This window comes from Mustelus asterias, chromosome 11 (assembly GCF_964213995.1).
Source record: "Mustelus asterias chromosome 11, sMusAst1.hap1.1, whole genome shotgun sequence".
Taxonomy (NCBI): domain Eukaryota; kingdom Metazoa; phylum Chordata; class Chondrichthyes; order Carcharhiniformes; family Triakidae; genus Mustelus; species Mustelus asterias.
The window spans coordinates 102408837-102434271 of NC_135811.1; the positions used below are offsets into that span (position 1 = coordinate 102408837).

At 48.4% G+C, this 25435-nt stretch overlaps 1 protein-coding gene across 1 annotated transcript in view; it reads left to right on the forward strand.

Moving 5' to 3' along the window:
* Positions 1–25435, forward strand: part of LOC144500988 (SH3 and cysteine-rich domain-containing protein 2-like) — a 139556-nt gene that overhangs the window by 78299 nt on the left and 35822 nt on the right. The window contains exons 3-5 of the mRNA XM_078224488.1: positions 14437–14534; positions 19930–20014; positions 23890–24002. Of these exons, the coding sequence (XP_078080614.1) occupies positions 14437–14534; positions 19930–20014; positions 23890–24002 (296 nt within the window). The remainder of the gene's footprint in view (positions 1–14436; positions 14535–19929; positions 20015–23889; positions 24003–25435) is intronic.

The window sequence follows — 25435 nt, forward strand, 5'->3', positions numbered from 1 at the left end:
GTGTAAAGGAGATAGAGTTATGATCACTATCCCCAAGATGCTCCCCCACTGAGAGATCCAACACCTGTCCAGGCTCATTAGTCAGTACCAGATCGAGTACAGCCTCCCCTCTTGTAGGCTTATCCACATGCTGTGTCAGGAAACCTTCCTGAACACACCTAACAAACTTCTCCCCATCCACCCCCCTTACCCTAGGGATATTCCAATCGATATTTGGGAAATTAAAGTCTCCCATCATGACAATCCTGTTATTACTACATCTGTTGTCACCTCTCAGTCTTGCTTTTGTCCTGGTGAATCTTTGCTTCACCTTTTCCAGTATCTTTATATCCTTTTTTGGTACATGGAGACTAAAATAGTGTACAACACTGCATGTGTGGTCTAATCAAGGTTCTGTCGGAATTTGCCAACTTGGTGCCAGACATTGTCCAAAGCCCACTTTGGATTCAAAGACATCACTTTGATGTTGGCGTGCGATCTTACCGCCCGTTCATGCCAGGCTCCCGTTGCAGCGAAGATGGAGAATTTGGCGACAAGCCAAATTCACTGCAGCGGGATGGGAAAATCCTGCTGGCGTGAACGGTAGGAAACTTCCGGCCATTAACTCTCTTCCAGCTGCTAAGAGTAGATTCGCTGGCGAAAGGTTTCCAAAATGGTGACATGCAGAGATACATAATAGAGATTGATGAACTGCCCGACTCAATGTAGCAGGAGCAAATCTCTAAAAGGTACATTCAAATTCAAAATGCCCGAAATTCAGTCTTTTCCCTAATTAAATAGAAATTGTTCCATTTGGGTCTGATTGGAATTCTGGTTATATTTGAGGTTAGTCAAGTGTATCGCTTTAGCTGATCTTCAAGAGAAAATTCAGAGGCTATGAACATCTCCACCTTTTCATAAGGATCTGGATTGTCTAGCTAATACTAATCTTGCAGAATAAATTTTCCCGTTGCAGTTTCTTTTAATAGCACCGCAGGCATTTAAAGCATTAGCGGCTGAATGGGTGAGCAGGGGGCAAAGCGAACAAGACAAGGACACATCTTAAGGGCAAGTTTGCTTTATTAGCTCACCAATATTTTCCAATAGCCATAGACCCTCCTGACTTTCCAGAGTAGAGAGGAAAATTAGATGCTCTTCTCCAAGAAGACATGAGATGTCTTCTTAGAGCTGGTGAGTCTACACCTGGAGTATTGTGCACAGTTTTGGTCTCCGTATTTGAGGAAAGGTGTAGTGGGATTGGAGGCAGATCAGAGGAGTTTCACTAGATTGATTCCAGAGATGAGGGCTTTGTCGTATGAAGAGAGATTCAACAGTTTAGGCCGATACTCTCTGGAATTTAGAAGAATGAGGGGAGATCAAATTGAGGTATTCAAGATGATAAAAGGTATGGATAAAGTAAATGTGGAGCGGATTATTCCACTGGTGGGGCATTCTAGGACGAGAGGTCATAGTCTTAGGATAAGGGGTAGAAAATTTAATAGTAAGAAGTTTAACAACACCTGGTTAAACTCCAACAGGTTTATTTGGTAGCAAAAGCCACACAAGCTTTCGGAGCTCCAAGAGTTGAGGAGAAACTATTTCTCGCGAAGGATTGTGAATCTGTGGAATTCGCTATCCTAAAGTGCGGTGGGTGCTGGGACAGTGAGTAAATTTAAGGAGGAGTTAGACAGATTTTTAATTGGTAATGGGTTGAAAGGTTATGGGGAGAAGGCAGGAAAATGGGGATGAGGAACATATCAGCCATGATCGAATGGCGGAGCGGACTTGATGGGCCGAATGGCCTAATTCTGCTCCTATATCTTATGAACTTATGTCAATCCTAGGAAGTCCTGCTCTAAACCTTTCCCCGCCTTTTAAAAAATGGCTTAAATCTCACTTATGAGCGTGAAGATTAAAATGGTGGCCTGACGTTTGTCTTGGTAACCGCCTTGCTTATTGCCATTGGTTACATCTTGCAGGTCTGTCTCAGCATTGCTGTCATGTCGGATCAGTGGAAAAACTGTGCCTGACGCAGACACACAAAACAAAAATTGGATAGGTGGGCTCTGTCCCAGGAACCTGCTGTGAATTTGGCACCACGACTTCGCTTCCTGAAAAATTCCAAGATATATTGTTGTTGCAGCTAAAGAATCATCGTCACTTAAAAAATGTTACCAGCACGCCCACCCAAGGCTCGAAAGATCGTGCCTGAGGCCAAAGGAGAATGCCGTTTTGCGAGCCTCTTGCGTTCCAAAATTGAGGTGGGCGTGCGGGTAAAATCAGGGCGAAAGTGTATCTTTGGGCTTGAAGACTGAGCAGAATTGTTCCCCATTGAAGGTTGCTCCTCATCTGCTTCGGAACTAAATGAATGATTCAGTTGCAATGTCAGGATGTTCCTCACCTGTTAGCTGGGTGACACAGGTCACTGATTTAATCAGCAACACAGATAACAGCCCAGTGTACATCCTGTTTTCAACAAGTACAATGAGAACATATCTTTGATTTGATTTATTATTGTCACATGTATTAACACACAGTGAAAAGTATTATTTCTTGTGTGCTTTAGAGACAAAGCATACCGTTCATAGAAGGAAACGAGAGAGTGCAGAATGTAGTGTTACAGTCATAGCTAGGGTGTGGAGAAAGATCAACTTAATGCAAGGTAAGTCCATTCAAAAGTCTGACAGCAGCAGGGAAGAAGCTGTTCTTGAGTCGGTTGGTACGTGACCTCAGTCTTCTGTATCTTTTTCCTGAAGGAAGAAAGTGGAAGAGAGAATGTCCGGGGTGCGGGGGGGTCCTTAATTATGCTGCCTGCTTTGCCGAGGCAGCGGGAAGTGTAGACAGAGTCAATGGATGGGAGGCTGGTTTGCGTGATGGATTGGGCTACATTCATGACCTTTTGTAGTTTCTTGCAGTCTTGGGCAGAGCAGGAACCATACCAAGCTGTCGTACAACCAGAAAGAATGTTTTCTATGGAGCATCTGTAAAAGTTGATGAGAGTCGTAGCTGACATGCCAAATTTCCTTAATCTTCTAAGAAAGTAGAGGTGTTGGTGGGCTTTCTTAACTATAGTGTCGGCATGGGGGGACCAGGGCAAGTTGTTGGTGATCTGGACACCTAAAAACGTGAAGCTCTCGATCCTTTCTACTTCATCCTTGCTTGCCACTCACACACTCTCACACTCTTTCTGGACACCAAAAAACAATGGGGTCAATATAAGCAAATGAAAATAGAATTGTTTCCATGTAAAAACAACTTGATAAGTAACGCCCAGTAGGTCAAACATCCCTCGGTGTTCACTCCCAAACTCTTAGATGGTGAGCTCACATTGTATCTAGACTTCCAAAATGGGTCAAAATCCTGGAACTCCCTCCCTGACAGCACGGTGCATGTATCTACACTACATGGACACTAAGGGGCAATTTAGCATGGCCAATCAACCTAGCCCGCACATCTTTGGAGTGTGGGAGGAAACCGGAGGACCCGGAGGAAACCCAAGCAGACACTGGGAGAACGTGCAAACTCCACGCAGACGTGACCCAAGGCCGAATTGAACCCGGGTTACTGGCGCTGTGAGGCAGCAGTGCTAACCACAGCGCCACCGTGCCGTCCCGTCAATTCCCGCCGAGGTCAAAGGACCTTTCAATGTTCCGTCAAATTATCTGTCCCACCTGCAACAATTCCCGCGGCAGGCGTTCCGGAAAATTTGCCCTGTTACCTAACCCTGTTAACCCATCCATTTCTTACCTTCTCATAGGATTTTTCATCCTTTCCCTTCAATGCGTCCATACAACTGCTCCTTAAGGTATTGACTTCCACATTCAAACCACTCTTTGGTTAAAGACATTTCTCCTGAATTTTTTCTTGGATTAATGAGTGATTATCTTGTGATTATGATGCCATGTTCTGGTGTAGCTAGCAAGTAGAAATATCTCGCCGTCTAGCCTATCAAACCCTTCCATCATTTTAAAGATCTCCCTCAGGCCATTTACCAAACTTCTTATTTCCATGCAAATGACTCAGAAAAAACAGCCTAATTGCCCCGGGTTTTTAATGTGCAGATGGCAGCGAGATAATGCACACTCTGGACTCAAAACCCTGCAGCCGAGAGTTTGCAAAGCTCAACTAGGTTTTCACTTGGGATAATTACTGACAAATGACCTTCAGTCATTTAGGGCGACATGGTGGCACAGTGGTTAGCACTGCTGCCTCACAGCGCCAGGGACCTGGGTTCAATTCCAGCCTCAGGTCACTGTCTGTGTGGAGCCTGCACATTCCCCCCGTGTCTGCGAGGGTTTCCTCCGGGTGCTCCGGTTTCCTCCCACATTTCAAAGATGTGTAGGTTAGGTTGATTGGCCATGATAAAATGACCCTCGTGTCAGGGGGATTAGCAGAGTAAATATGTGGGGTTGCGGGAGTGGGGCCTGTGTGGGGTTGTGGTTGGTGCAGCATCGATGGGCCAAATGGCCTCCTTCTGCACTGTAGGGAGTCTATGATTCAAACAATGGAGTGTTACAGGCAAGTGCACTGAGACTTGGCAAGGGGCACTGTGAAAGATGCCCAAGATAAAAGCAAATTACTGCGGATGCTGGAAGCTGAAACCAAAAGAGAAAATGCTGGAAAATCTCAGTGCGTCTGGCAGCATCTGTAAGGAGAGAAAAGAGCTGATGTTTCGAGTCCAGATGCTTTCTATGCCTTTTAGCTTTGACAAAGGGTCATCTGGACTCGAAACATCAGCTCTTTTCTATTCTTACAGATGCTGCCAGACCTGAGATTTTCCAGCATTTTCTCTTTTGGAAAGATGCCCAAGAGCTGATTTTACTTCTGGAAGGAAGTCAACAGGAGCAGACAGTGGTCCCATGTGATCCGTGCAATGCCATTGGAGATGTGGCAGGTTTTAATTGCTTCAGCCACCCCCCAAAATCGCCAGCACTAAAATGGGCAAATCCAAGGGAACAGAGTGGAAAATGAGGAAGCTGTGATTTAATAGCTCCCTTACTGCTTTCCCATTGATCTGCTAAGAGCTTAAAAATTTCCCCCCCTGTGGCGACACATGATCTATTCACCTGTATCTAAACACTGGTTCAGCCTCAGCTGGAGTATTGTGTGCAGTTCTGGGCGTTGCACTTTGGGAAGGATGTGAAGGCAGCAGAGAGGTACAGAATGGTTCCAAGGGATGAGGCAGTTCGGTGATGTAGAAAGATTGGAGAAGCTAAGGCTGTTTACCTTGGAGAAGAAAAGATTAAGAGGAGATTTGACAGAGGGATTCAAAATCATGAGGACTTCTGGACAGAGTTGGGAGGGAGAGACTGCTCCCATTTGGAGAATGATCAAGAAGCAGAAGGCACAGATTTAAGGTAATTGGCAAAAGAAGCAATGGCAAAATGAGGAAAAGCTTTTTACGTGCAGCGAGCGGTTAGTGTCTGGAATGCACTGCCCGAGAGTGTGGTGGAGACAGATTCACACAGCGAGTGGTTAGTATCTGGAAGGTACTGTCTGAGAGTGTGGTGGAGACAGATTCACACAGCGAGCGGTTAGTGTCTGGAATGCACTGCCCGAGAGTGTGGTGGAGATAGATTCACACAGCGAGTGGTTAGTATCTGGAATGCACTGTCTGAGAGTGTGGTGGAGGCAGATTCACACAGCGAGCGGTTAGTACCTGGAATGCACTGCCCGAGAGTGTGGTGGAAGCAGATTCACACAGCGAGTGGTTAGTATCTGGAATGCACTGTCTGAGAGTGTGGTGGAGGCAGATTCACACAGCGAGCGGTTAGTATCTGGAATGCACTGTCTGAGAGTGTGGTGGAGGCAGATTCACACAGCGAGCGGTTAGTATCTGGAATGCACTGCCCGAGAGTGTGGTGGAGACAGACTCACACAGCGAGCGGTTAGTATCTGGAATGCACTGCCCGAGAGTGTGGTGGAAGCAGACTCACACAGCGAGTGGTTAGTATCTGGAATGCACTGTCTGAGAGTGTGGTGGAGGCAGATTCACACAGCGAGCGGTTAGTATCTGGAATGCACTGCCCGAGAGTGTGGTGGAAGCAGATTCACACAGCGAGCGGTTAGTATCTGGAAGGCACTGTCTGAGAGTGTGGTGGAGGCAGATTCACACAGCGAGTGGTTAGTATCTGGAATGCACTGCCCGAGAGTGTGGTGGAAGCAGATTCACACAGCGAGTGGTTAGTATCTGGAATGCACTGCCCGAGAGTGTGGTGGAGGCAGATTCACACAGCGAGTGGTTAGGATCTGGAATGCACTGTCTGAGAGTGTGGTGAAAGCAGATTCACACAGCGAGCGGTTAGTATCTGGAAGGCACTGTCTGAGAGTGTGGTGGAGGCAGATTCACACAGCGAGTGGTTAGTATCTGGAATGCACTGCCCGAGAGTGTGTTGGAGGCAGATTCACACAGCGAGCGGTTAGTATCTGGAATGCACTGCCCGAGTGTGTGGTGGAGGCAAATTCACACAGCGAGCGGTTAGTATCTGGAATGCACTGTCTGAGAGTGTGGTGGAAGCAGATTCACACAGCGAGTGGTTAGTATCTGGAAGGCACTGTCTGAGAGTGTGGTGAAGACAGATTCACACAGCGAGTGGTTAGTATCTGGAATGCACTGTCTGAGAGTGTGGTGGAAGCAGATTCACACAGCGAGCGGTTAGTATCTGGAAGGCACTGTCTGAGAGTGTGGTGAAGACAGATTCACACAGCGAGTGGTTAGTATCTGGAATGCACTGTCTGAGAGTGTGGTGGAAGCAGATTCACACAGCGAGCGGTTAGTATCTGGAATGCACTGTCTGAGAGTGTGGTGGAGGCAGACTCACACAGCGAGCGGTTAATATCTGGAATGCACTGCCCGAGAGTGTGGTGGAAGCAGATTCACACAGCGAGCGGTTACTATCTGGAATGCACTGCCCGAGAGTGTGGTGGAGGCAGATTCACACAGCGAGCGGTTAGTATCTGGAATGCACTGTCTGAGAGTGTGGTGGAGGCAGATTCACACAGCGAGCGGTTAGGATCTGGAATGCACTGCCCGAGAGTGTGGTGGAAGCAGATTCACACAGCGAGCGGTTAGTATCTGGAATGCACTGCCCGAGAGTGTGGTGGAAGCAGATTCACACAGCGAGCGGTTAGGATCTGGAATGCACTGCCCGAGAGTGTGGTGGAAGCAGATTCACAAAGCGAGTGGTTAGTATCTGGAATGCACTGCCCGAGAGTGTGGTGGAAGCAGATTCACACAGCGAGCGGTTAGTATCTGGAATGCACTGCCCGAGAGTGTGGTGGAAGCAGATTCACACAGCGAGCGGTTAGTATCTGGAATGCACTGTCTGAGAGTGTGGTGGAAGCAGATTCACACAGCGAGCGGTTAGTATCTGGAATGCACTGTCTGAGAGTGTGGTGGAAGCAGATTCACACAGCGAGCGGTTAGTATCTGGAATGCACTGTCTGAGAGTGTGGTGGAAGCAGATTCACACAGCGAGCGGTTAGTATCTGGAATGCACTGTCTGAGAGTGTGGTGGAGGCAGATTCACACAGCGAGCGGTTAGTATCTGGAATGCACTTTCTGAGAGTGTGGTGGAAGCAGATTCACACAGCGAGCGGTTAGTATCTGGAATGCACTGTCTGAGAGTGTGGTGGAGGCAGACTCACACAGCGAGTGGTTAGGGTCTGGAAGGCACTGTCTGAGAGTGTGGTGGAAGCAGATTCACACAGCGAGCGGTTAGTATCTGGAATGCACTGTCTGAGAGTGTGGTGGAAGCAGATTCACACAGCGAGCGGTTAGTATCTGGAATGCACTGTCTGAGAGTGTGGTGGAGGCAGACTCACACAGCGAGCGGTTAATATCTGGAATGCACTGCCCGAGAGTGTGGTGGAGACAGACTCACACAGCGAGTGGTTAGGGTCTGGAAGGCACTGTCTGAGAGTGTGGTGGAAGCAGATTCACACAGCGAGCGGTTAGTATCTGGAATGCACTGTCTGAGAGTGTGGTGGAAGCAGATTCACACAGCGAGCGGTTAGTATCTGGAATGCACTGTCTGAGAGTGTGGTGGAGGCAGACTCACACAGCGAGCGGTTAATATCTGGAATGCACTGCCCGAGAGTGTGGTGGAAGCAGATTCACACAGCGAGTGGTTAATATCTGGAATGCACTGCCCGAGAGTGTGGTGGAAGCAGATTCACACAGCGAGCGGTTAGTATCTGGAATGCACTTTCTGAGAGTGTGGTGGAAGCAGATTCACACAGCGAGCGGTTAGTATCTGGAATGCACTGTCTGAGAGTGTGGTGGAAGCAGATTCACACAGCGAGCGGTTAGTATCTGGAATGCACTGTCTGAGAGTGTGGTGGAAGCAGATTCACACAGCGAGCGGTTAATATCTGGAATGCACTGTCTGAGAGTGTGGTGGAGGCAGATTCACACAGCGAGCGGTTAATATCTGGAATGCACTGTCTGAGAGTGTGGTGGAGGCAGATTCACACAGCGAGCGGTTAGTATCTGGAATGCACTGTCTGAGAGTGTGGTGGAGGCAGATTCACACAGCGAGCGGTTAGGATCTGGAATGCACTGCCCGAGAGTGTGGTGGAAGCAGATTCACACAGCGAGCGGTTAGTATCTGGAATGCACTGCCCGAGAGTGTGGTGGAAGCAGATTCACACAGCGAGCGGTTAGTATCTGGAATGCACTGTCTGAGAGTGTGGTGGAGGCAGATTCACACAGCGAGCGGTTAGGATCTGGAATGCACTGCCCGAGAGTGTGGTGGAAGCAGATTCACACAGCGAGCGGTTAGTATCTGGAAGGTACTGTCTGAGAGTGTGGTGGAAGCAGATTCACACAGCGAGCGGTTAGTATCTGGAAGGCACTGTCTGAGAGTGTGGTGAAGACAGATTCACACAGCGAGTGGTTAGTGTCTGGAATGCACTGCCCGAGAGTGTGGTGGAAGCAGATTCACACAGCGAGCGGTTAGTATCTGGAATGCACTGCCCGAGAGTGTGGTGGAAGCAGATTCACACAGCGAGCGGTTAGTATCTGGAATGCACTGCCCGAGAGTGTGGTGGAGGCAGATTCACACAGCGAGCGGTTAGTATCTGGAATGCACTGTCTGAGAGTGTGGTGGAGGCAGATTCACACAGCGAGCGGTTAGGATCTGGAATGCACTGTCTGAGAGTGTGGTGGAGGCAGATTCACACAGCGAGCGGTTAGGATCTGGAATGCACTGCCCGAGAGTGTGGTGGAAGCAGATTCACACAGCGAGTGGTTAGTGTCTGGAATGCACTGCCCGAGAGTGTGGTGGAAGCAGATTCACACAGCGAGCGGTTAGTATCTGGAATGCACTGCCCGAGAGTGTGGTGGAAGCAGATTCACACAGCGAGCGGTTAGTATCTGGAAGGTACTGTCTGAGAGTGTGGTGGAAGCAGATTCACACAGCGAGCGGTTAGTATCTGGAAGGCACTGTCTGAGAGTGTGGTGAAGACAGATTCACACAGCGAGCGGTTAGTATCTGGAAGGCACTGTCTGAGAGTGTGGTGAAGACAGATTCACACAGTGAGTGGTGAGGATCTGGAATGCACTGTCTGAGAGTGTGGTGGAGACAGATTCACACAGCGAGCGGTTAGTATCTGGAAGGCACTGTCTGAGAGTGTGGTGGAGGCAGATTCACACAGCGAGTGGTGAGGATCTGGAATGCACTGTCTGAGAGTGTGGTGGAGACAGATTCACACAGCGAGTGGTGAGGATCTGGAATGCACTGTCTGAGAGTGTGGTGGAGACAGATTCACACAGCGAGCGGTTAGTATCTGGAAGGCACTGTCTGAGAGTGTGGTGGAGGCAAATTCACACAGCGAGCGGTTAGTATCTGGAATGCACTGTCTGAGAGTGTGGTGGAAGCAGATTCACACAGCGAGCGGTTAGTATCTGGAATGCACTGTCTGAGAGTGTGGTGGAGGCAGATTCACACAGCGAGCGGTTAATATCTGGAAGGCACTGTCTGAGAGTGTGGTGGAGGCAGATTCACACAGCGAGCGGTGAGGATCTGGAATGCACTGTCTGAGAGTGTGGTGGAGGCAGATTCACACAGCGAGCGGTTAATATCTGGAATGCACTGCCCGAGAGTGTGGTGGAAGCAGATTCACACAGCGAGTGGTTAATATCTGGAATGCACTGCCCGAGAGTGTGGTGGAAGCAGATTCACACAGCGAGCGGTTAGTATCTGGAATGCACTTTCTGAGAGTGTGGTGGAAGCAGATTCACACAGCGAGCGGTTAGTATCTGGAATGCACTGTCTGAGAGTGTGGTGGAAGCAGATTCACACAGCGAGCGGTTAGTATCTGGAATGCACTGTCTGAGAGTGTGGTGGAAGCAGATTCACACAGCGAGTGGTTAGTATCTGGAATGCACTGCCCGAGAGTGTGGTGGAAGCAGATTCACACAGCGAGCGGTTAGTATCTGGAATGCACTGCCCGAGAGTGTGGTGGAAGCAGATTCACACAGCGAGCGGTTGGTATCTGGAATGCACTTTCTGAGAGTGTGGTGGAAGCAGATTCACACAGCGAGCGGTTAGTATCTGGAATGCACTGTCTGAGAGTGTGGTGGAAGCAGATTCACACAGCGAGCGGTTAGTATCTGGAATGCACTGTCTGAGAGTGTGGTGGAAGCAGATTCACACAGCGAGCGGTTAGTATCTGGAATGCACTGTCTGAGAGTGTGGTGGAGGCAGACTCACACAGCGAGTGGTTAGGGTCTGGAAGGCACTGTCTGAGAGTGTGGTGGAAGCAGATTCACACAGCGAGCGGTTAGTATCTGGAATGCACTGTCTGAGAGTGTGGTGGAAGCAGATTCACACAGCGAGCGGTTAGTATCTGGAATGCACTGTCTGAGAGTGTGGTGGAGGCAGACTCACACAGCGAGCGGTTAATATCTGGAATGCACTGCCCGAGAGTGTGGTGGAGACAGACTCACACAGCGAGTGGTTAGGGTCTGGAAGGCACTGTCTGAGAGTGTGGTGGAAGCAGATTCACACAGCGAGCGGTTAGTATCTGGAATGCACTGTCTGAGAGTGTGGTGGAGGCAGACTCACACAGCGAGCGGTTAATATCTGGAATGCACTGCCCGAGAGTGTGGTGGAGACAGACTCACACAGCGAGTGGTTAGGGTCTGGAAGGCACTGTCTGAGAGTGTGGTGGAAGCAGATTCACACAGCGAGCGGTTAGTATCTGGAATGCACTGTCTGACAGTGTGGTGGAAGCAGATTCACACAGCGAGCGGTTAGTATCTGGAATGCACTGTCTGAGAGTGTGGTGGAGGCAGACTCACACAGCGAGCGGTTAATATCTGGAATGCACTGCCCGAGAGTGTGGTGGAAGCAGATTCACACAGCGAGTGGTTAATATCTGGAATGCACTGCCCGAGAGTGTGGTGGAAGCAGATTCACACAGCGAGCGGTTAGTATCTGGAATGCACTTTCTGAGAGTGTGGTGGAAGCAGATTCACACAGCGAGCGGTTAGTATCTGGAATGCACTGTCTGAGAGTGTGGTGGAAGCAGATTCACACAGCGAGCGGTTAGTATCTGGAATGCACTGTCTGAGAGTGTGGTGGAAGCAGATTCACACAGCGAGCGGTTAATATCTGGAATGCACTGTCTGAGAGTGTGGTGGAGGCAGATTCACACAGCGAGCGGTTAATATCTGGAATGCACTGTCTGAGAGTGTGGTGGAGGCAGATTCACACAGCGAGCGGTTAGTATCTGGAATGCACTGTCTGAGAGTGTGGTGGAGGCAGATTCACACAGCGAGCGGTTAGGATCTGGAATGCACTGCCCGAGAGTGTGGTGGAAGCAGATTCACACAGCGAGCGGTTAGTATCTGGAATGCACTGCCCGAGAGTGTGGTGGAAGCAGATTCACACAGCGAGCGGTTAGTATCTGGAATGCACTGTCTGAGAGTGTGGTGGAGGCAGATTCACACAGCGAGCGGTTAGGATCTGGAATGCACTGCCCGAGAGTGTGGTGGAAGCAGATTCACACAGCGAGCGGTTAGTATCTGGAAGGTACTGTCTGAGAGTGTGGTGGAAGCAGATTCACACAGCGAGCGGTTAGTATCTGGAAGGCACTGTCTGAGAGTGTGGTGAAGACAGATTCACACAGCGAGTGGTTAGTGTCTGGAATGCACTGCCCGAGAGTGTGGTGGAAGCAGATTCACACAGCGAGCGGTTAGTATCTGGAATGCACTGCCCGAGAGTGTGGTGGAAGCAGATTCACACAGCGAGCGGTTAGTATCTGGAATGCACTGCCCGAGAGTGTGGTGGAGGCAGATTCACACAGCGAGCGGTTAGTATCTGGAATGCACTGTCTGAGAGTGTGGTGGAGGCAGATTCACACAGCGAGCGGTTAGGATCTGGAATGCACTGTCTGAGAGTGTGGTGGAGGCAGATTCACACAGCGAGCGGTTAGGATCTGGAATGCACTGCCCGAGAGTGTGGTGGAAGCAGATTCACACAGCGAGTGGTTAGTGTCTGGAATGCACTGCCCGAGAGTGTGGTGGAAGCAGATTCACACAGCGAGCGGTTAGTATCTGGAATGCACTGCCCGAGAGTGTGGTGGAAGCAGATTCACACAGCGAGCGGTTAGTATCTGGAAGGTACTGTCTGAGAGTGTGGTGGAAGCAGATTCACACAGCGAGCGGTTAGTATCTGGAAGGCACTGTCTGAGAGTGTGGTGAAGACAGATTCACACAGCGAGCGGTTAGTATCTGGAAGGCACTGTCTGAGAGTGTGGTGAAGACAGATTCACACAGTGAGTGGTGAGGATCTGGAATGCACTGTCTGAGAGTGTGGTGGAGACAGATTCACACAGCGAGCGGTTAGTATCTGGAAGGCACTGTCTGAGAGTGTGGTGGAGGCAGATTCACACAGCGAGCGGTGAGGATCTGGAATGCACTGTCTGAGAGTGTGGTGGAGACAGATTCACACAGTGAGTGGTGAGGATCTGGAATGCACTGTCTGAGAGTGTGGTGGAGACAGATTCACACAGCGAGCGGTTAGTATCTGGAAGGCACTGTCTGAGAGTGTGGTGGAGGCAGATTCACACAGCGAGCGGTTAGTATCTGGAAGGCACTGTCTGAGAGTGTGGTGGAGGCAGATTCACACAGCGAGCGGTTAGTATCTGGAAGGCACTGTCTGAGAGTGTGGTGGAGGCAGATTCACACAGCGAGCGGTGAGGATCTGGAATGCACTCCCTGTGGTGGAGGCAGGGTCAGTTGAGTCTCTTGAGGGAAATTGATCATTATCTGAAAAGGAAGAATGTGCAGGGTAATGGGGCGAAGGTGAGGGAGTGGCACTCGGTGAGTTGCACCTTGGGAGAGTCATCACAGGCACAACAGCTGAACTCCTTCTGTGCTCTAATCATTCTGTGATCCTGTAAACAGCAAGAAGCAGCAACAAAACTTAAAGGTCATTAAGCTCCATTCCCTGACATTGTGCTGATGATGCACAATGCCCTAATCAACTTGCGCATGGAGTATTGTGCACAGCCCCTGCGCACAGCCCCTGCGCACAGCCCCTGCGCACAGCCCCTGCGCACAGCCCCTGCGCACAGCCCCTGCACACAGCCCTTGTGCACAAGCCTTGAAGACTATGTAGAGGAGAACAACCTTCTTGATGGTGAGCTAACAGAAGTCAGCTTCCGTCTTGAAAAGAAGCACGATGTGTGGGAACAATTCTTGCTGCCAAAGCAGTGAAATAAGATAGGAACTGGATTAGTTTCCAAAACAGTTGTAACAGGAAGAGGGACAGCTCTCGTATTTTAAAAGGAGAAGAAAAAATAATCTTGAAGGAGTTTTATTTTTTAATCCCAACTGATCTTTTGACATCATGAGAGTTCAACCTATGACTCCTCACCTGTCCAGTGTAAACTTGATAAGAGGTGATATCAAAATCTCACGTAAGGGATGCAAGGTTGGATTGTAATAAATTTAATGGTCAATGGACCAGCCTTGCTGAAGATAAACTAAGTATTGTGCCGGAATTTGGGCCATTTTCGTTTATAATTTAAACGTTCCGCACCAGTCTGGGGCAAAGCTACAGCAACGTCACATCTTGTCCTGATCTAGCAACATCAATACAGCATCAACATGTCCCAGTGTGATCCAGGAAGTTGGGAGGGGATCAGAGCCATGCAGGTGGAGGGTGCTGAGATAGGCTTCATGACGGAAGAAGAAGATTGAAAAGGAGCTTTTGATTCTGGAGAGAGTGGCAGGGAGCGGGAAGATTAGGTAAGCATATTTGCCACTGCATGATCGACACGTGGTGGTGGCAATGATCAGGGGAACAGGAGAATGGAAAATCAACCAGAGGTTGGAGACTGGGGTGAACAGGTAGAGATGCAAGGTGGCCAGGTAGTTGCGGGGTAGATCGAGGACGGTGCCGACGGTATTGTTTATTTTCCTGGTTTTTTTCTTTGCGTTTTCAGGATATTCTAAGCGAGGCTGGCGATGCAAACTCTGCAAAATCAATGCCCACCCACAATGCGGAGAGGACGCCTCCCAGCAGCAGTGTGTCGGAAAACTGGTGAGTGTTGCTCAAGGACTCGGTTAGCTTGGCTGCTGAGTCACACGGCTAACCCAGTGGGCAGCAGCTGCAAGTTTGGTGCGTCAAAACTTAATGACTTGGCAGAGGAAACTTTCCAGTCTTCCAAACAGATTTGTGGTGCTGCTTTTTATTGTCATATCCTTAAAGGGTTTTCATTGCAAATGTACCCACTCTGTATAGTGTCCCACCCAGTGAGAAAAGGAAAACAGAACAAGCTTCAATATTTACAAATATTTCAATCCTATCACGGCCGGAATTCTCCGACTGATATTGCGTAGCAGCCAATTTGTGCACAGCAAGCTTCCACAAACAGTAAAGAAAAAATCTATTTATTGCTATCACAAGTAAGGCTTACATTAACACTGCAATGAAGTTACTGTGAAATTCCCCTAGCCGCCACACTCCGGCGCCTGTTTGGGTCAATGCACCCTAACCAGTACGTCTTTCAGATTGTGGGAGGAAACCGGAGCATCCGGACGAAACCCACGCAGACACGGGGAGAATGTGCAAACTCCAAACAGACGGTGACCCAAGCCGGGAATCAAACCCGGGTCCCTGGCGCTGTGAGGCAGCAGTGCTGACCACTGCGCCACCGTGCTGCCCCAGCAATGTGTTAATGAGCAGACCTGTGTATTTTTTAGTGAGTGTTGTTTCAGAAATGTATTCTACCCCTGACTGGGGAGAGCTTTGTGTCAATCCTGAAAAAGGAGAGTGTGTTTTACTCTCCAGTGTCACACTTTCTTGCATTAACAAACCACATTCATCCTTTGTCAAAGAGTAAAAGACAGTGAAGAAGGCAGATGGCATGTTGGCCTTCATTGCGAGAGGTTTTGAGTGCAGGAGCAGGGATGTGTTGTTGCAATTATACAGGGCCTTGGTGAGGCCGCACCTAGAGTATTGTGTGCAGTTTTGGTCTCCTTTTCTGAGGAAGGATGTTCTTGCTCTCGAGGGAGTGCAGCGAAGGTTTACCAGGCTGATTCCGGGGATGGCGGGACTGATGCATGAGGAGAGATTGACTAGGTTAGGATTGTTTTCGCTGGAGTTCAGATGAAAGAGGGGGGATCTCATAGAGACTTATGAAAGTCTAACCGGACTAGACAGGGTAGATGCAGGGAGGATATTCCAGCTAGTGGGTGAGTCCAGAACCAGGGGTCACAGTCTGAGGATTCGGGGTAGACCATTTATATGGATGATATTGGAATAGTGTAGGTTAGATGGGCTTTAGATTGGTTTCACTGGTCGGCGCAACATCGAGGGCCGAAGGGCCTGTACTGCGCTGTAATATTCTATGTTCTATTTAGGACGGAGATGAGGAGACATTTCTTCACCCAAAGAGTGGTGAGCCTGGGGAATTCATTACCACAGGAAGTAGTTGATGCCAAAACATTGAATGTATTCAAGAGGCGGCTGGATATAGCACTCGGGGAGAATGGGATCAAAGGTTATGGGGAGAAAGCAGGATTAGGCTATTGAGTTGGACGATCAGCCATGATCGTGATGAATGGCGGAGCAGGCTCGAGGGGCCAAAAGACCTTCTCCTGCTCCTGTCTTCTGTTTCTATGTTTGTTGAAGAATGAAGAGTAATGTCAGCTTCGGTTAGGACACAGCCTGAATTCTCAAAATCGGAAAGTATTTGAGTCAAATAGCATGAGATGCTAAAGGAATCTTTAGAGTTGAAGGTATCTGTTCACAAGTTGTTGCTGTCTCTGCCTGCAGTAAATATTCATCCACAAAACCGACCATTCTAAGTATGAAATATGAACGAATGACCTTGTAAATCAGAGGATTAATTACATCTGTCACAAACCTGTTGCATAAACAATAGCAGAAATATGTCAGCGAAACGTCGGTCCAGTAGCGAGGCATCAACTCTAACACAACAGATTTACTCGCGTGTTGGAGATGGATTCGTTCAGATTCAATGAAAAAACAGAAGGGATTAGAGTCAGCTGACTTGGTCTGTGCCAAGTCCTGATGTTGCCTGTTGGTGTCTCATTCAATGTAGGAGCTCGCCGCGCTGTCTCTCCACGCTGTCATAATCATTACGCTACCCAGGGACATTTATAAATCATGCCACTTCTAATCATTATGTAAGCCCTTTTATTACGGGCTTCTTTCCTTTTACTTAAAGCGACACCAATATCAGTTTTGACCTTTTTGTAGGGCGCACTCATTTTCTCAGCAATTCTGCCTGTGGCAGAAGGGACTTGCGTGACTGGTGTGAAGGATGAGACAGAGCTGTTACAAACTGACATGCTCTTTGACGGTGGGTCAGCCTTGTTTAAGGCAGCAAAACAAATGGACCCAGTGGCAGTGCCTCCAGCCAAGTCGATGGGGAATGTAGACAGCATTCATCAAGGAATGAGAGGATAAATTAGATCTTAACAACTTGCGCTAGCTTCAGCCAGCTAAATGACACAATTTATTTGTGAGGGGATGTGTATAGATGATGTTTAGGTATCTCTCTATTTCCACCTCTATAGAATCACCCAAATTCACCCCGCTTCGGCTTATCTGCAACGGGAACCCTCATTCAAGCCTTCATCACCTCTAGACTGGACCATTTCGATGCAACCTGGCTGGTCTCCCATATGTTACACTCCAAATATTTGAGGCTGCATAAAACTCTGCTCCCTGTGTCTCAGTTCACCCCTAGTCCTGTTCCATGATCACCCCTGTGCTCGCTGACCTAGAATTGGCTCCTGACCAAGTTATATCCTGATCCTCATAGAAGCATGGAATCCCTACAGTGCAGAAGGAGGCCGTTCGGCCCATCAGCCTGCACCATCAACAATCCCACCCAGGCCCTATCCCCGTAACCCCGGGTAATCACCCTGACACTAAGGGGCAATTTACCATGGTCATTCAACCTAACCCGCATAGCTTTGGAGTGTGGGAGGAAACCGGAGCACCCAGAGGAAACACACGCAGACACAGAGCGAACGTGCAAACTCCACAGAGACAGTCACTCAAGGCCGGAATTGAACCCGAGTCCCTGATGCTCTGAGAAACAGTGCTAACCACTGTGCCACCCCTTAAATCTCAAATAATCTTAATCTTGAATTCTTATCCTTGTTTTCAAATGCCTCCATTGACTCACTCCTCCCTATTTCTGTAATCTCCTCCAGCCCCAAAACCCCCAGAGATATCTGTGCTCCCCTAATTCTGGCTTCTTGTGCATCCCCAATTTTAACTACTCTACCAGTGGTAGTGGTGTTCTTCAGTTACCTAGGGCTAAGCTCTGGAATACTATCCCTACATCTCTCCACCTCGCTTCCCTCCTTCAAGACACTCCTTAAAGCCTCTCTATTTGACCAAGCTTTTAGTCCTCTGACCGAATATTTCCTAATTTGGGTGGAACATATGTTGAAAATTTGAACATCAGGAAGATTTTTTTTACACCTACTAAAATTCCACATCCTACATCGGTTCCCTAGACAAAGCTGCATATCGACAGTGGGTAGGCTCAGTAAATGGCTAAACTTTCTTATTCCTGAATTTAGTATCTGAAAGGTGCCACACGCAAAACAAAATGAGGCCTAATTCAGGCCTTTTTAACTCCTCATTCCCAAACAACTCAAACTGACCGTGGGGTTTTACCAATTGCAAAGCGGGATAGCACTGTTGTGTGGAGACCTGATTCAGAATGGCCACCCTGGCAATGTAACACACACAAGTTAAATAAGTACAATCGGATATTTCTAAAATCACTGAGTGACAATTTTTGCCACAATTTAAAAAAAAACATATGGACATTAGAGCAGTGGCATTGTGATATTTTATAGCTCTGTTCAAAGCTAGTATCAAAATGACATTTCTTACCATTTTTCTAGAGATCTGTCCCACTGTACAAGTCCTACTTTGGACACATTATTGAAATGGTTTCCAGAGAGGGATTAATTTTTCCCTCATTATCTTCGTTCTATTATGTAACTCAACATTGCTTTGGACTTCGACTAGTGTGCCTGATCACTATAGCGAGAGAAAGGGGGTGACCTTACCAAAAAAAATTCGAAGTGATGAACGAACGTGAAAGCGAGAAAGTTTTAGATCCGTTTTTTTCCGGCAAGGCCACAAATTGAATCTTACCCCACTTCCTGAGGCACAATCTGATTCCCATCAGCAGGGGGTGGGGCAGTGCCTCAGCACGCCCGCAAGCCAGCTGCTCCCACTAGGGAGCGCTATCGCACATGTGCAGATCTCTCTGTTCTGTGCAACAGAATAAAGAGAGATCTGTCAGTCACCCCATTGCCATCCCCCTTCTCCCCTGGATATTGTGCCTTTCCCTCCCCAATCGCTGGCCTCCCCAGTCAATTACCCCCACCCCGGCCAGTCATCACCTCAAGACCTGCCCCGTTTGATTGCTCCCCCAACCTGCCCCCGGTCTGGTCAATCCCCACCCTGGCCAATCCCCCGTTGCAGAGTGCGCAGCTTCCCCACCTGCCCGCCTCCCCTTAGACCCTGCCCCATCATGGCCCTCCCCTTCCCTTAAGCCCTGCCCCATCATGGCCCCACCCCTTGGCACTGCCTGGTGCCTGGTGGGCAGTGCAAAGGTGAACGGTGGGCACTGCCAGGCTGACAGTGCCAGGGTGCCAGTCTAGCAGTGCAAGGCTGACACTGCCCAAGGGGCACTGCCCCCCCCCCCCCAGCCCCCAACCACCCAGGAGGCCTCAATGGCCCCGGTCCCACCGACAAGACCATCACGTCAAGTCCCTGTTGATGGGGACCACACGTGATCCTCGCCAGTGAAGACTTTCACTAATTATATTAAAATATCGATTTAAATATTTAAATCAGCCTCATGCCCTTCCTGGTAAGATCACAAGAAGCGGGAAACCATGCGCAAACCCAATTTTTCGGCTGACCCCGCCCCTCGACCGGCGGGTCGAGCCAGTAAGATCGCCCCTGCAGTCCCAATAGATCTCAACGCACAGGAGGTAAAATTCAATCTTGGTGCCTAGTGGCTGGTGCTGAATTCATCGTCTGATCCATGTTTCTATGTGACTCAGTCTAGGTGGTGGGGGCGGGGGTGGGGTATAATTAATTTCTCTTTCTCAGTTTGCTTCCCTTACCCCACCCTCCCCTTCAGGGTCAAAGTTGAATTTTGCTCTTGTAAAGGAGAGAGAGAGAGAAATGAAACTGGTCTGTGATCTCCTTACAAAATCATCAGTTCACAGAGATAATGGAAGCAACGAGTATGATGGCACATAGCAAGATGATTAAAGTTGATAGTTTTCATCCAGGGTCTCTCAGTTGTCTGTATATGCTTCACACTGTGAGAGTCAGTTGGACATTTGACATCAAAATTCCTAATCTAATAATCACTGTCCACTCTGACGACCCTGCTCTTCCTCATTTCATGTCACGTTGAAAGCCAATGGGGTTCCGGCGGAATTTCAGCTCCCCGCTTCTCATCCAAGAACAATATGGAAGCCATATTAAAGAAGCCATGCCAATGGGTGAGTAACTCGACATATTAAACACATCCAAACTATTCAATGTCACATGATCATTTACAGCCTATCTTGGGACCTTTGAGATTGCGATAAATACTGTAAGGAGAGAATGATTGATATTATGTGTAACGACTTTAATCAGGCAATTGAGGCGGGCCTGTTAGAATATGAACTCCCTAATTCAGGGCCAAATTGATGGGCCAATCAGGGAGTCTTTTGCTTTGTATTTAACCAGGCGTGTCAGTTCCTCTGGGACTCCGAGTGCAGACCGTTAACTGAAAGCTCTCTGTATGCTGCTGTCAGACCTGTAAATAAAGGGATTTTGGTGAAGGGACTTCTGCTTCCCTGGACTTATTACATTATGGAAGGAATATTCTAGAATTAATCTTGTAACATATTCTTCATGTTTCTTATTTCACCCCCTTTACATAGAATCATAGAACGCTACAGGGCAGAAGGAGGCCATTCAGCCCATTCAAGTCTGCCCAGACAACAATCCCACCCGGGCCCTATCCCTGTGACCCACATATTTACCCTGCTAAGCCCCCGGCGCGAAGGGGCAATTTAGCATGGCTAATCCACATTCTGAATTTTCTTTGGTCCAAGGTGAATGGTACACCAATGTCAACATTGCTGCTCCTATTATTGCTGCTAGGTACAGAGCAGGAATGATACAAGGCTAGGTTTGTTAGTGGGGTAATGATTATATAAATGGAGGCCAGAAGGATACCTCCTTTTCCTAAATTTTACCTCTCTCCCCCCAATTCTCCCTCCTCCCCCCACACCCTCATCTGTCACAGCTTACCAAGTGATTTCAGCTTCTCTGCTGTCTGGCCATTCACACCCTTTATTCTCTCTATGGGCTGCCATTAGCAGCCTTTCCCCTGGTTTCTGTGGCTATGACTCATCTTTCATTCCCTCCCCTGCAGTATAAATATCTCCCACTTTCTGTGCCTTTTAGCTTTGACAAAGGGTCGCCTGGACTCGAAACGTCAGCTCTTTTCTCTCCTTACAGATGCTGCCGGACCTGCTGAGATTTTCCAGCATTTTCTCTTTTGGGTGTAAGTGGAGGCTTTAGAAGATGCTTTCACCTGACCTCTTTCCAGTCTGAGATGAGCGACCTCCATGTGTCACGCTCTCTACAATTTATATTTGTCGTTCTGTTGTCGCTTCGGTCCTTCTGGGCCCCAGTGGGAAGTAGGGAATTTTGCCTGTCAAGTGTGTAAGATCAGTTTTAAGCATTCAGGCCAAGTGGGTAATTTTCTACTTTCAAGAGCGGACATCAGAGGAGAGCCGGGTGCTTGCAGTTAGTTTCCCTCCCCGATATAAAAGTGATGAGATGGTCTAGATGGCCTCTCCACGTGGAACCAGACAGTTGCAGGAACGATAGGGGTGGGAATTGCAGTTGGCACTGCGGGGACAACTGCCTGGACTGAAAGCTTATCAAATATAAATAAAATTCGGATCGCAGGCTACAAAGGAAGCTTTTACGAGAGTGACATCAAAGGCTGTATCAGAACACAGGATTTTCATAAACATAAACTGCTGGGATAATTCACAGATTTTCTTTTATAGCAAGATCGAATCTTTGCAGTTTTATTTTGATGTGCTGCTTTTTTGGCCTGCCAGGTCTTCCTCGTCACCGAGGGATCGGAAAAAACATTCAACAATTTCAAAAGGCAGAGAATAGAGGGAGAAATGGTTTTCATTGGCAGTACAGTCAGTACCCAGGGGATAATTGGCAGAGGAAACAGAGTTGGGGGAAAAGGAGAATTTATTTTCGTTTTACACATTGAGTTATGATCTGGAATGTATTGAAAGGGCGGTGGAAGCGGATTTAATAGTAAGTTTCAATTGGATAAATACTTTAAAATTGCAGGGCATTGGGGAAGGAGCCTTAGAGTGAGATTCATGGAATCATAGAATCCCTACAGTGCAGAAGGAGGCCATTCAGCCCATCGAGTCTGCACTGACAACAATCCCACCCTGGCCCTATCCCTGCAACCCCACACATTTACCCCACTAATCCCTCTAACCTACACTTCCCGGGACACTAAGAAGCAATTTAGCATGGCCAATGCACCTAATGCACACATCTTTGGATTGTGGGAGGAAACTGGAGCACCCGGGGGAAACCCACGCAGACACCGGGAGAACGTGCAAACTCCACACAGACAGTGGCCCAAGAGGGAATCGAACCCAGGTCACTGGAGCTTTGAGGCAGCAGTGCTAACCACTGTGCTACCCAGATTGATTGTTGTGCTCTTTTACAGAGCTGGCACAGGTTCAATGGGCCAAATGGCCTCTTTCTGTGCTAATTGATTACACAAACCAGGTTGATTGGCCGTGCTAAATTGACCCTTAGTGTCATGGGATTAGCAGGGTAAATACGTGAGGGATAGGATAGGGCCTGGGTGGTGTTGGTGCAGGCTTGATAGGTCCAATGGCCTCTTTCTGCACTGTAGGGATTTTCTATCATCAAAGTTTATACCCAAAAACCAGGGTTGCACTCCCTGGAATTTGGGAAGTTAAAGGGTGATTTGTGGAGAGCTTTGATGATTTTAAGGAGAGCAGCAAGGGGAGATTGGGAGCACCAATTTCTACTGACTGGGGACTCCACAGCTGGAATCCTCTGGTCTTGTATGCCCCACTACCGCTGCCAGTGAGAATAGAGAATATGATGCTCAGCTGAATCCCCATTGAGTGCAGCAGGACTGGAGAATCCCAGCCATGGGTGAGATTCGAGAATTCCAGCCCAGGACTCGGGAGGGGGGTGGGGGGGGGAGGTGGGGAGGGGGGGGGCTGGTTAGAGAGCCAAGAAAATTAAAGCCAGACCTTTCAGGAGTGAAATTAGGAAATATGTCGACACATAAAGAATGATAGAAGTTCCAAACTCTCTTCCACAAGAAGCAACTGATGCTGGATCAATCGTTAATTTGAAATTTCACTGATAGATTTTTATTAGTCAAAGATATTAAAGGATATGAGGAAAATTTGATTTGATTTATTATTGTCGCATTTATTAGTATATAGTGAAAAGTATTGTTTCTTGCACGCTATACAGATAAGGCATACCGTTCATAGAGAAGGAAAGGAGAGGATGCAGAACGTAGTGTTACAGTCATAGTTAGGGTGTAGAGAAAGATCAACTTAATGCAAGGTAAGTCCATTCAAAAGTCTGATGGCAGCAGGGAAGAAGCTGTTCTTGAGTCGGTTGGTACGTGACCTCAGATGTTTGTATCTTTTTCCCAATGGAAAAAGGTGGAAGACAGCATGCCTGGGGTGCGTGGGGTCCTTAATTATGCTGGCTGCTTTTCCGAGGCAGCGTGAAGTGTAGACAGAGTCAATGGATGGGAGGCTGGTTTGCGTGATGCACTGGTTTCATTCAGAACCCTTTATAGTTTCTTGCGGTCTTGGGTAGAGCAGGAGCCATACCAAGCTGTGATACATCCAGAAAGAATGCTTTCTCTGGTGCATCTATAAAAGATGGTGAGAGTTGTAGCTGACATGCCAAATTTCCTTAGTCTTCTGAGAAAGTAGAGGTGTTGGTGGGCTTTCTTAACTATAGTGTCGGCATGGGGGGGACCAGGACAGGTTGTTGGTGATCTGGACCCCTGAAAACCTGAAGCTCTTGACCCTTTCTATTAATTTCTAAGGCAGGTTTGTGGAGTTAGTTTAAAAATCAGCCAAGATCTCATTGAATGGTGGAACGGGTTGGAGGATTGAATATTCTCCTCCTGTTCCTATGATGCTAATAATGGTCTGAATAAAAAGTGACTGAAGATGTGCTGATTTGTCAATCATTTGAGGAAAAGTGCAGATATTTCCTGTGCCTCTGATATTTTCTTATCGCCATTGTCTTTTCCCCTCTGTTGAAGCCACAAGCAGTAAGGTGGACCCCGTGTATGAAGCACTCCGATTTGGGACATCTCTCGCCCAGATGAGCCGGTCGAGTTTCGGCAGTTTTTCCGAATCCCCGACCAAGCATTTGGTAAATATGAAACCTCTTACCAGAATGTGGGCACCACCCAGAACCACAGCGAAGGACAAGGCTCCAAAATATCCACTCACTTTACCTCCAAGATCTTTGACCCTTCAAAGGGGTTCCATACCAGAATGGGGATCGCCGTCTCTCACCGTCAGTTCCTGTATTGCCGCAGGTGGCTTGAGCTGATGGTGTCAACAGGAGGACCAGGAAGAGGATCTCGGCATTGTGTTGATATCCTCCTTTTGGGTTCCACAATTAGGTTTAAAATCAGAATGGGGGACGAGCCCAAATACTGAGTTTGCAAACAAGTCTTTGGTTCAGTTCTATCCAGGATAAGTGAAAAGTTTAAAGTTTATTTATTATTGTCACAAGTAGGCTTAAATTAACGCTGCAATTAAGTTACTGGGAAAATCCTCCGGTCACCACACTCCGGCGCCTGTTCGGGTACACCGAGGGAGAATTTAGCATGGCCAATGCACCTAACCTGCACATCTTCCAGACTGTGGGAGGAAACCGGAGCATCCGGAGGAAGCCCACGCAGACATGGGGAGAATGTGCAGACTCCGCACCGACAGTGACCGGGTACCTGCTGCTGTGAGGCAGCAGTGCTAACCACTGTGCCACCTGAATACCTAGATAAAGGCAAAATGCTGCAGATGCTGGAATATGAAGCCAAAACAGAAAACGCTGGAAGATCTCAGCAGGTCTGACAGCATCTATGGAGAGAGAATAGAGCCAGTGCTTCGAGTCTGGACGGCCCTCTGTCACACAGCTTCATTGTGTCAGCTCTGATGAAGGGTCATCTGGACTTGAAGCGTTGACTCTATTCTCTCTCCACAGACACTGTCAGACCTGTTGGGCGGGATTTTCCAGCCGTGCTAGCCCCAAGGCCGGAAATCCCTACCCGGGGTCAACGGAATTTTGCATGGTCCGCCCCCTCGCCCGCTATGATTCCCATGGAAGGAGGGACGGGAAAATTCCCCACCCCCCCCCCCCCTCCCACTCCCCCACTGAGTTTCTCCAGCGTTTTCTGTAAATGAATACCTCTTCTGGTGGCTAATAACTGACCCTCTATCTTGATGTAAACCATGTTTACATATTTAGAATCTGCGCTGGGGTTTCTCTTGAGTTCTCATAGAATAGGATCCCGGCAGTGCAGAAGAAGACCATTGGGCCCATCGAAACTGCACTGACAACAATCCCACTCAGGCCCTATCCTATCCGTGAAGCCCCACATAAACCCCCCTGACACTGAGGGGCAATCCCACCCAGACCTGTTCCCCGTAACCCCAAGTATTTACCCTGCTAATCCCCCTAACCTACATATCTTGAGACACTGAGGGGCAATTTAGCACAGCCAATCCACCTAATCTGCACATCTTTGGAGTCCTTCACTGTCAGCGGATCCCATATCCCTATGATCCAGAGTTTGTCTT